Source organism: Pagrus major, chromosome 9 (genome assembly GCF_040436345.1).
Source record: "Pagrus major chromosome 9, Pma_NU_1.0".
Classification (NCBI taxonomy): Eukaryota; Metazoa; Chordata; class Actinopteri; order Spariformes; family Sparidae; genus Pagrus; species Pagrus major.
Window position 1 is genome coordinate 2,478,815 of NC_133223.1, and position 12,371 is coordinate 2,491,185.

Below are 12,371 nucleotides of genomic sequence, written 5' to 3' on the forward strand. Positions count from 1 at the left end.
AGCCATCTTTTCACTTAACACAGTATTGATGCATAGACGTATTCAGGGTGAACCCCTCTACATGTGTGACCAATTTAGTGTAGATGGGAAATTGTATGTTCAAGTTAGGACTTCCTGCTTATGGCGAGGGATAGAAATTGACCGCACAGCCATGCCCACCAGGTATAACAGAGGCGAAAGCTTTTGATAACTTTTCATCTTCAATGTCTGAGGATGATCCTGAGTGAATGTGAAGTCTGTGGTTTTAAATTTGTAGGAGGAGTTCGTTAAAGTTCGAGGCAGGAAATTTGTCAAACTGGCCGCTGTGAATCAAACTGGCCGACTCCCTGTTTGACTGAGGGTATGGGTCCAAGAGGCTTTTTTGCATGTCTGGTCATGATCAGTGTTGCCGGTAACGCGCTACTTAGTAACGCGTTACTGTAGTCGGACTACTTTTTTCAGTAACGAGTAGTCTAACGCAACTACTATTCCAAAACTAGTAGTCAGATTAAAGTTACTTTTCTAAAACACCGTGCATTACTATTTCTGCATTTCGGGGGAACGTGGGTTAGGTTAGATCTATATTTAGGCCTAGGCAGTGCTTAATTTGTAAATCATAAGGTGCCGGAACGCAAAGTACATATGACAGCTCAGGGATGACGAGACGGGCACAGGTCCCGGAACATATACAGACAACGTGCTGAAAACAACATGAAAATGCCCACTCACCACGCTGTGGGACTTACAAGCCTCAATTTCAAATAATATCCATGGTATAAATGTTATGACGATCATTTACAATTATTTTAGGCTATACTCCGCACAGCACGGGCCAATGCCCACATCACCACAGGTGGGACTTACAGTACTATATAGTCAACAGGTCTAACGTGTAAAACAAAGCTTTTACTAAATCACACATATCTTCCATTATTATTATTCAAAGACTGGCACGGCGGCCTATTAATAGACAGTACACTCACCATATTTAGTTGTCCAAAACACCCCACATCACGAGCATGACACTGGACGTCCCACACTCCTCTCCGCTCAATGCCTCTCTTCCCCTTCTCAATCTTCCTGCTCCATGCCTTAGGAGCAATTACGACGAATTACGTCATCTCTGCTCCGCGGCGCCAAAATCAGATCAAAGATTCTATCTCGTCAGATATGAACATGGAAGGAGAGAAGTCCGCCTTTAGCAGCTGGAAATACAGGCATTATTTTGATTTTATTTCTGTTAAGGATGACAACATTAAGGTCCGCTGTACACTTTGCGCTGGTGACAAAGTGTTGTCTACCTTCAAAAACACAACGTCAAACCTGAAAAAACATCTGGAGAAACAGCACAGCACAACGAAGCTAACGGATCAAGTCCCAACGGCGAAAGACACAGGTGAAGGAGGTCCCAGACCTAGCAAGCAGAGGAAGCTGGATTTCGGTGTAAAACCAGTAAGTGGGGCGGAGTTGAACAGGATGGTTGGGCATTATGTGGTCGAGGAAATGCTGCCTGTGAACACTGTTGACTCACCATCGTTTCGTACCATCATATCCAAGATCCCTACCAGTAACGATGCTGAGCTGCCTCACAGAACATGCTTTTCTAGCTACCTGGACAAGCGATATGAAACGATGGAGGCAAATCTGAAGGCTGCGCTACATGAGGTCGACTTTGTGTCAACAACAGCTGATATTTGGACAGCTAACAATAAAAGTTACATGGGGGTGACATTACACTGGCTTAGAAAAGACACGTTAGAACGCAAAAAGGCAGCTTTAGCATGCAGAAGAGTACGAGGGAGACACACGTATGACGTAATTGGTCAAGAAATTGAAGACATCCACTCGGCGTATGGGATTGGGAACAAGGTAGTTGCAACAGTGACAGATAACGGCTCGAACTTTGTCAAGGCATTTCGAGTTTACCAGGCTGTGTCTAGCGATGATGAGATGGAGGAAGATCCAAACCCAGATGATGAGGTCACATTTTTACCTATGGCAGAACTCTTGTCAGCTGAGCATGAGAGTGATGCCGAGGCCCAGATTGTGCTTCCTCCACACCACAGGTGTGCTTCCCACACAATAAACCTCATTTCCACAAACGATTCGGACAAATATTTAACATCGAATGCAGAGATTAAGATTGTGTACAGGAGCAGCACAGCAAAATGCTCAGCACTTTGGACAAAAGCCAGTAGGTCCACCAGCGCATCAGAGGCAGTGGAGGAAGTCAGCAAAAGAAAGCTCCTGGTACCAACCTCCACAAGGTGGAACTCCTTTTTTGATGCTTTGAAGAGAGTAACAGAAGTCCCCATGAATGAGCTCAACACTCTGTGCACCAAGCTGGGAGTGAAATGCTTCAAAGAGAGGGAATATCAATTCCTTAATGAATACTGCACGGCCACAAAGCCCCTGACTGTAGCTCTGGACATTCTCCAAGCAGACTGTCCTTATGGGACTTTATTACCAACACTGGAAGTCCTGATGCAGAGGACCCTGGCTGTCAAAGATGCCCTCTCCAGCATGACCGCAGGCCTTCCAGATGCAATAGTGCAGGTATGATCCACGTTTAAGCTATTCCATGTTTCAATGTCTACAATTTACACTATAAACATTCACTTATGCCAATATTATGTTCAACAGTGTGCTATTTAATAAATGAATGAATGAATGAATGAATGAATAAATAAATAAATAAATAAATACACACACACACACACACACACACACACACCAGATATTTACATCACAGTACAAAAGAGAAAAAATAAAAAGAGAAACACAGATAAAAAAGAGAAACACAGACACACAGGTTATTGCACGTATCCTAACCATAGCAATTTATTTTTATTTTTCAGGCAGTCAAGACCCGGTTTGGTGATCTCCTGGAAGACAGAGATGCCCTTCTCGCAGCTGTGAGTTGCCCAAAATTCAAACTCCGGTGGCTGAGAGATGCAGATAGGAGGGAGCAAGTGAAACAGCTTCTAACTGAAGAATGCCGCACAACTGCTCCTCCAACACAGAGCTCTGCCAGTGTGGCCAACACACCTGTCCCCCAAGGTGAGATGGACTTTTTCAATTTTGAGGCAGAGCCAGAGGAGACCTACTCTGCAGAAAAGGAAGTCATGAACTACCTGAGTTCATCCAATGATCTTCAGATTCTGCATCAGTTTGCAAACATAAAGAAGATCTTCATGAAGTATAACACTCCAACCCCATCCAGTGCTCCTGTGGAGCGTCTCTTCAGTCTGGGGGGTTTGGTACTCACACCAAGAAGAAATAGACTGTCTGACCAGAGGTTCGAGAAGCTTCTGTTAATGAGGTACAATCACTGGTTTACTTCCCCCACTCCACAGTTCCTTGCATAAATGCAAGTGAAGTCATGAATCCAGATACAGGGTTTGCTCTGATTTGTTTTGTAAAACTCCTCCTTGCTGCTCTAATGCGGGACAACTACAGGTTCATTAAAATGTTCAATAAGTGTTACAGTAATTCATATGGATAAATGCAATCAGAGTTAAATGCATGGAGTGAAGAATGTATATTGTATTTTGTTTTTGTTTAAAGAAGTGTTTATGTCAAATTGAGCCAAGAAAGGCTACTTTATTTTTCATATGAAGTATTTAAATTAGATTTAATGGAGTCAATTTCATTTGTAATAAGTATTTCAGTTAAATGAAGTATTTTTTTTCTGTTTTAACTGTTTTTGTTTCCTAAAAACACTTCTTGCTGCTCTAATGTTAGACAAATACAGGTTCAATGGGATGTTCAATATAGGCCTACATGTTCATTCATTTACATAGGCCTAAGTGCCATTAGAGTATATTATTTTATTGTTATAAGTATTCATGTTAAATGGAATTCATTTTATTTCTGATTTTTTTTTTTCCGGGGGGTGGGGGGGGGTGGGGGGGGAGGGTGGGGTGGTATTAGGCCTATGTATTACGTAAGAGTTTTTTAAAAAATGTTTACGTTAAGTCAAGAAAGACTGTCTTTTATTTATTTTTCATTTAAAAAACAAGTAAGCCTATTTCAAGGACATGTTTGCAAATGTTGGTGTCAATAAAGAGAGTATTGGCAGAACTGGTAGTCATTGTCATGTTATAGGGCCGGGCCGGGTCGGCGGGGGATCTGCTGAAAGTAACTAAAAGTAATCTAATTTAGTTACTTTTAAAAGCAAGTAGTCAGTAACTTAACTAAGTTACTTTTTAAAGAAGTAGTCAGTAGTCAGTAGTCGGATTACTGTTTCAAAGTAACTGTGGCAACACTGGTCATGATACATATGCGTACCGAATTTTGTTAATGTATGTGCATGTAGGAGGCTGGGCTGATTCCAGGGGGCGCTATAGAGTCGCCTGGCCACACCCACACCCAATAATGTGGAATTATGAAAATTTTCGCTAGATGTGATTTTTATTCCAAGTTTGGTGAGTTTTGGGGTTTGTGCAGGCCTCCAAAACTGGGTTTAAAGTCACGTAAGAAAAATAATAACCCTTAGAGATTCAATAGGGCCTCGCACTGGACAGTGCTCGGGCCCTAATCATTGCCTCTCTCCATGCAGAGGGCATTTCTCGTTTCTTAAGTACCCAATTGTAATCTTCACTAATAAAGGTGCCAGCTTATCTTTCAGCCACTTATACCATTCAGAGGTGAAACCGTCCACTCCAGGCAAGCTACCTACCCTCAGTCTTGTAAAAGCCAAATTAATTTCTACAGATGTCACTTCAGCCTTAAGATTGTCATTTTGGGTTTCTGTTGTGACGGTTTCAGGGGTAACGGTTTTATTTTGTTTTTTTATTTTATTATCTGGGGTGCCAGTCAGGGCTCAGCCTGACAATTTTTAAAACCAGATCCCTCTCAAGAAAACCACACAAAGGGTGCATAAATTCAAAACAAAATTCATGCAACCTTAAAACAAAGGTGAACAAACCAAAAAACACCACTTTCTTTTCTTTTAAACAATGTATTTCACACAAGAAAAACAACAAACAATGTCCGCTTCTTCAGCTCAGTTCAGTTCACTTTAGTTCAATTACCAACAGAAAAAAACCCAACACAAAACAACTGGCTTTTCTTTTAGTTTATACCCAGCGAAAAAAATAGTTCTTATTTCAACCAAAAAAAAACCTTTTTTATTCCATGAGCTAGGCCAACCCAAAAAGAAAATAAAACATATTATATTCCACAGATTAGGTCTCACTAGCCTGTAACCTGGGACTCCTCCTCCGATGTGGGGAAACGACAGCGTCCTTAATCCCGTGCTCCAGACATGGTGGTTTTAGCCCCCTACGGCAGGCGATCACGGTCGAAAATCAAGGAAATAAACTACCCGATACTTTGCCCTGCTCTGCCGCAGTTTGCGGTCTAAAAACGCCGAACTGTATTTGTATTTGTTATGTACTGTACTGTTTTCTGTGCCGATCCGTCCATCCGAGAATGCCGGTAGCGCGCCGCCATGTTGGTTTTTTACTTCACATTTAATGGACGGTCGCGTACCTGTCTCCAGGCAACCTGTGACGTCAGATGAGGGAGGCGTTTTTTCAAAAAGCTCATCTCACTCAGCTCGTTACACTGTGACTTCTGGTAGGTGGAGCAATTTTAAAAATATATCTATCTGTAAGTCATTGTCTAATTCTTCTTGAGAGTACAAATTTTGGTAGAACGATACCAGACACTGCTGAATTTTCTCCTGTTTATATTCAATCTCCTTAGTCACCGATTTTTTATTTTGTAAAGAGCACTATCTGCCTGTTTTTTGTAAGCCAGCAGTTTAGATGCTTTGTCCCCTACTGCCCAATATTTCTGTTTAAGGAAAACAAGTTTCTTTTGTATTTCCTGTTTTAGGGCCCGAGCACTGACAGTGCGAAAGCCCTATTGTATCTGTAGGCAGAATTCTTATTATTAGGGCCCGAGCACTGACCAGTGCGAGGCCCTATTGAATCTGTAGGCGGAATTCTTTTTCTTTTTCTTCCGCGGCTTTAGGCGGCTTTTTGGAGGCCTGAACATGCCCCAAAACTCACACAACTCGGCACAAACGTTGCATCTGGTGAAAAATTTCATATTTCGACATGATTGGGGGTGGGTGTGGCCAGGGGACTCCATAGCACCACCCAACGTTGGGTCAGCCCGTGAAAAAATATTTTTGATTGTCATGAAATTTACAGGACTCATAGGTCTCATCGATGTAGCCAGGAATTCATGTTGTTGGAATTTTTGCCGCAACAGGAAGTCGGCCATCTTGAATGGCATGCGGCGATTTTCATTTTTTCAACACTGTTTACAGTACTTTAGCCACATAGGTTCACACTCATGAGTACGTTAATTCAGTACCACAACTGCCCTCAGGTGCGGCACAACAGCTCAGTAGTGCCCCCTAATGGCTTTTCCCATTTGGTAAGTACAGACAAACTCCTACAAACACCAAATTTTGCACATGCATCACCAGTCACAAACATTGATATCTGATATGGGCCTTTTAAGTGAAAATATGGTTCCACAACGCCCCCTGGAATGTTTCAAATTTGAAGCCCCGCCTCCTACATGCACATACATGAACGAAATTCGGTATGCATATGTATTATCACCAGACGCACCAAACAAGAATCAACACCCAAACCCTCAGACAAACAGGAAGTCGGCCATTTTGATTCAAAGTTCAGATTTCGCCGCCGTTTTCACACTTTTCCTGCCTCGTACTTTAACAAACTCGTCCTACAGATTTAACACCACAGACTTCACATTCACTCAGTCTCATTCTCAGACCTTAAAGATGAAAACTTGTCACAAACTTTCACCTCAGTTATGGCTGGTGGGCGTGGCGGTGCGCTCCATTTTGATGCTTCGCCATAAGCAGGAAGTCCTTATAACTTCAACATACAGGTTCCCATTTACACCAAATTGATCACACATGTAGAGGGGTTCGGCCTGACTACATCTATGCATCAATACTGTCTCATAACTATGGTGCCCCCTAACGCCGGGTCATGTGAACAACAACTTTCTCCGATATTCATGAAATTTGCAGGACTCATAGGTCTCATCGATTTAGACAGGAATTAATTTTGTGGAACTTCTTGCCCCAACTGGAAGTCGGCCATCTTGGATTGCGTGCGGCCATTTTCATTTTTCAATACAATTTCCCATCTACTCCAAATTCGTCACACATATACAGGGTTTCGCCCTGAATACAACTATGCATCAATACTGTCTGATATCCATAGCGCCACCCACTGGACACAGGAAGTCACTGCAGATTTCACTGTTGTGTTTTGGGTGACATGTATCCTATTTAGGTGGGATGCGCACGCCCTCCGACGGCGCCACAGCCTGACGTAAATGGGTCAAGGGCCCGTTCATTGCTGCTTGCAGTTTTAATTCTTTTTAGGGCCCAAGCACTGACCAGTGCGAGGCCCTATTGTATTTGCTCGGATTGTTTATTAGGGCCTGAGCGCTTGTCAGTGCAAGGACCTATTGTATCTGTAAGGATTATTTTTTTCCTTCCAAACGATCGCATATTTGGTGGCCTGAACATACCCCAAACCTCACATAACTCGGAACATACGTCACATCTGGTGAAAAATTGCATAATTCAACATGATTGGGGGTGGGTGTGGCCAGAGGACTCCATAGTGCCACCTAACATCGAAAAATTTGCACAAAAAATTTTTTTGATCGTCATGAAATTCACAGGAGTCATAGGTCTCATCGATTTAGCCACAAATTCGTTTTATTGGAATTTTTGCCGCAACAGGAAGTCGGCCATCTTTTAATTTTTCCAACGCTGTTTTAGGGACTTTAGGATGATTGCAGACTCATCAAATTAGGCACGGAGCTTCTAACCCATGAGTACGTTAATTCGATACCACAACTGCCCTCAGGTGCGGCACGACAGCTCAGTAGCACCCCCTAATGGCTTTTCACATGTTGTATATACAGACAAACACCTACACACGGCAAATTTTGCACATGCATCCCCAGTCATGAAGAAGATAGATATCTGATATGGGTTTGGGCCTTTTAAGTTAAAAAAAGGCTCTATAGCACCCCCTGGAATATTTCAAACTTGAAGCCCTGCCTCTTACATGCACATACACATAATTCGGTACGCATAAGTATCATGACCAGACGCACAAAACAGGGTTTTGCCCTGAATACAATTATGCATCAATACTGTCTCATATCCATAGCGCCACCCACTGGACACAGGAAGTCACTGCAAATTTCATTGTTGTGTTTTGGGTGACATGTATCCTATTTAGGTAGGATGCGCGTGCCCTTCGACGGCGCCACGGCACGACATACTGTATGTGGGTCGAGGGCCCGTTCATCACTGCTTGCAGTTTTCATTATTTTTGAAGTGCTCTTGCAAAGTCGTGAAGTAGAGAGCTCACTTCTCCTTGACACTTAGTCAGTTTCGCTTATTTCTTATTGCTTTGTTACCGGACTATTTTTAATAAGTTTTTGTTATGCCGTTTCAACACAGCGATTTTTTTACTCATAGAGTTTTCCTAATCTTTGTTATGCTGTAGTAATTCCTAAAATTTACTATTTACTATGCCAACCAATTGGTCAACTCGGTCATTCACCAGGTTACACACTCCATCTAGTCTACAGGCCTCAAGATTTGGTTGTTCTGCAGGTCCAAACTTACTTATGTCTAAATAGAGATCACAAAGTTTACTTAAATCGGGTAGCCACTCGTGGAAACCAAGCTGCTCTGATGAGGTGTCCTGTCTAATACAAGTGGGTAATATGTGTAGTGTATCACAGTTAATATACAGGTTATCTAACTCATCTGGTAAAACAAGAGAATCACTGTGCTGTAGAGAGGTATGCTGCCCCCGTTGTTCACACAGTCATCACCACTATTAAGACACCCAAGTATTGTTGGCTGAATATCACTGATTGTAGTATGATTTTCTAGTTCAGGAGGTAGAACCACTGATACATCAGGCTGTGTGCAAACCACCGCTGTGCTGGATCTTAATCAGTAAAATAAATAAATAAATAACTAAATCTTAAAATAAAAATATCATCAGACACAAACTGGACCTTTGTCAAAAGCACTAAAAGATCCAGAGCAGACAGAGAGGAGAAGACTAGAAAACGTAAAAACAACATTGTCATTACTTATGTCGTGGGAACATATGAGAAACTCAGGAGGATCTTCAATAAACTTCATATCCCCGTTCACTTTAAACCTACCAACACACTGAGGCAAAACTTGTCCATCCTAAGGACAAAACACCCAGGCATAAACAGAGTAATGTAGTTGATGCTGTTCAATGCAGCCAGGACGCAAAGATTCGTATATTGGGGAGACAAAACAACCTCTCCATAAACAAATGGCACAACACAGGAGGACCAACTCCTCAGGTCAAGACTCTGCTGTCCACTTACATCTGAAGGAGACAAATCATTCCTTTGAGGACAACAACGTAAACATCTTGTCCAGAGAAGACAGATGGTTTGAAAGAGGAGTAAAAGAATCCATCTATGTCAAACTGGAACGGCCATCTTTGAACAGAGGAGGTGACCTATGACATTACTTATCACCCACCTACAATGCAGTACTGAGTTCTCTCCCCAGACAGCTTAACAACCATTCACACCTGGGAAACCCACATGAAGGCCAGTTGGGTCAACGACCCACAAGTGGCCCTAAGAGCTCTGAAACTCAGAGCTCACGCGTGTCCTTAACGACTCTGTAAGGACACTCCCACACAGAGTTTAACAGCCTGCAATTCCCCTCCAGTAAGAGCTGAAGAAGCTTCTTCGATGAGAGGTGAAACGTCTTCAAGAAACTGAAACATGTCCAGTTGCCTACGATACAGCACTTCAGTACATTTTTGGATATTGTAATTTAATATGGTAAATTGTTGGTTACTGTAATATTATAAAATACATTATTGTTACTGTATTTTTCCAGTGCATTGCTTGTAACTGTGATTTTATACAGTATATAGTTGGTTGCTGTAGTTTTATACAGTTTATACAGTACAGGTGCACAGAAACACATGCAACAGACTGAATATTATCATAATCAGAGACTAGTCTCACTGCATGAATGCATTTTATTCTGTAAATTGTCTGGTAATTTTATGTTGGTGTCTTATGCGTAGGAGTCTAGTAATTTCCATAATTCTTCCTCCACTTAAAACATTGCGCCTGTATAAATGCATGAATTAGTCATGTAAATGCATTAATCATTCAATAGTGGACAGTGCTTTCTCCTAACAGACAAACTGAACAGGTAGGAAGTTTATTTAGTACATGAATATACTTTGGTTGGAATTTATAATGTCTGTCATAAAAGTAATTCTTTTTTAGCCAATCAACTGAAAAAATAAGTTTTAAACTTGAATATTTGTGAGAGAACTGTTCTCTTTGGTAGGCTATTAGTGTTTGTTGGTCTGTTCTCCAGGAGTGCTGCAATTGTGGTAAGAAACTGCTTGGAAAGAAAAGCTAATTTCATATGAAAAGACTGAATATGGAAGTTTTAAGGATGATGTTGAGGCCAGTGGAATAGGAAAACTGGATGACAGGATGGCCAGCAGGCTGGGAAATAAGAGGGCTTGCTAACTGGAGAACAATGGAGGAACAGGATAGTTCATCAGCCAGGAAGTAGCTGATGGGAAACAGGTGGCCCTGCTGACAGGTAAACATGCAGATTTACTCTACAGAGAAGGAGATGCAAGTTCACAGTAAATAGTTGATGAATGATCTCAGACAACTAAACAGGGACTGGGATCGACTTAAGTTTCAGGGAGCCGGCAGAGGCTAAAGGTACCACCAGCAAAGTATAACTCTTTAGCAACATCTTGGCAGTGACAGAAAATGCAACAATGGCAACATTTACATGCGCACAATCAGTAGGTGATTTGTTAATTTTTAACAGGGGGGATGGCCCAATGGGAGCACCACCCTGCCCCGACACACGTATGTACACCTCCCAAAGGACATTGTTGCAGGATGTCTTAACCATAACTGTGACATTTCTAATTCTACAACTCCATTTTATCCAGTTATCTTCCTTCTCTCCCTACTACAACTGTCTTTTTATAACTGTATTAAAGTAATGAGTAAATACACCTTTAAATTGTATGCAGTGGACTGAGTTTATTCAGGCAGGGTTTTCTCATGTTTCTCACAATTCACTACAAGCAGAGTCATTTTAAGTTACATGACCTACATGATCCCTTGGAATTTTTTACCATCTAAATTCCTTGAAGGACACAAAATGAACATTGTGCAAAATAGTAGAGCCAACCGATCTATCTGCCGATATTAGCCTCTCACAGATATATCAGTATCGGTGTATATATTGTCCGATATGCATCGATATGAAAACTTTATATTTAAAAACTATAATGGAGAAAAACATGCTTGGGGTAATATAAATTGGTGTAATAACATAGTTTGTCCAGCAGAGTGCGCTTCAATGGGGGATAAAACAGCTGGTGTCAGGAAATGTAACAGCTACCTCACTAATGGTTGAACTATAAACCAGCACAAAAATGACAATTACCAACATAACATAAGCCACCGTGTTCTGAACAGACACACTAAAAACACTAACAAAAAGTAACATTTTAGTTTTAGAACAAGCAAACTCGTTGTGCTCCTCCTCTACACGAGAGATGCGCTGGGAATCCACCGGACGTTGCTCTATGACGTCGCGTCTGCTACAGGTTTTGTTCCGCCCACCACACGGCATCATACCATGAATGTATATAGAGAACCCAGCGGGAACGTTTCAGAAGCTGAGCCTTTTGTCTGCCTGATTTTGTTGACTTGCTCAGATTTTGTTGATCTGTTCATTTTTCGTTTTCATACAATCGGGAGTCTGCACAGGGAGTTTTATTTTGAAAATTGACCGGATGCTCTATGCCGTTCCTGTGTCTCTAACTTCTGTTATATTGATGAGGCTTGACAACCGACTTCATGTGCGAATGTAACTTTACTGTTCGTCTGCTCAACTTACAGCCACACCACAGAGTAGCATTCCTAGACACGCTTCTTGTTTTACTTCCTTATAACGTCACTCAACTGCGGTTACCTCTAAGGCTCACAAGCAGTCACTGGCCAGTACAACAGAAGCAGATTTATCTATCATGATTGCAACAGCAGCCACCGACCTGAGACACCCTGGCATGCCCAGAACAACAGGAGATAACTTGGACAAGTAGTACGCAACAGGACGGAAAAAACGACCCGTGTTTGTTCACCAAAATGCCAGAGGCGAAACCATCCCTTTCACAGACATGGAGGTGAAATTTCTGTGTAGTCGGGAAGGCCCAAGATGGAGACGCAATCAATAAATCATCCGTGTACTGCAACAGAGTACTTCCACCAGAGAAGATCAAATCCTGCAGATAACGTCTCAACGCTGC

General features: G+C 41.9%; 1 protein-coding gene across 1 annotated transcript; it reads left to right on the top strand.

The window, feature by feature from the left end:
- Positions 1 to 245: 245 nt before the first annotated feature.
- LOC141002585 (uncharacterized) lies at positions 246 to 3,864 on the top strand. The gene is made up of 2 exons (XM_073473941.1): positions 246 to 2,535; positions 2,838 to 3,864. Exons 1-2 carry the CDS (start codon positions 1,033 to 1,035, stop codon positions 3,345 to 3,347), a joined length of 2,013 nt encoding a protein of 670 aa, XP_073330042.1. The 5' UTR covers positions 246 to 1,032; the 3' UTR covers positions 3,348 to 3,864.
- The last annotated feature ends 8,507 nt before the right edge of the window (positions 3,865 to 12,371 follow it).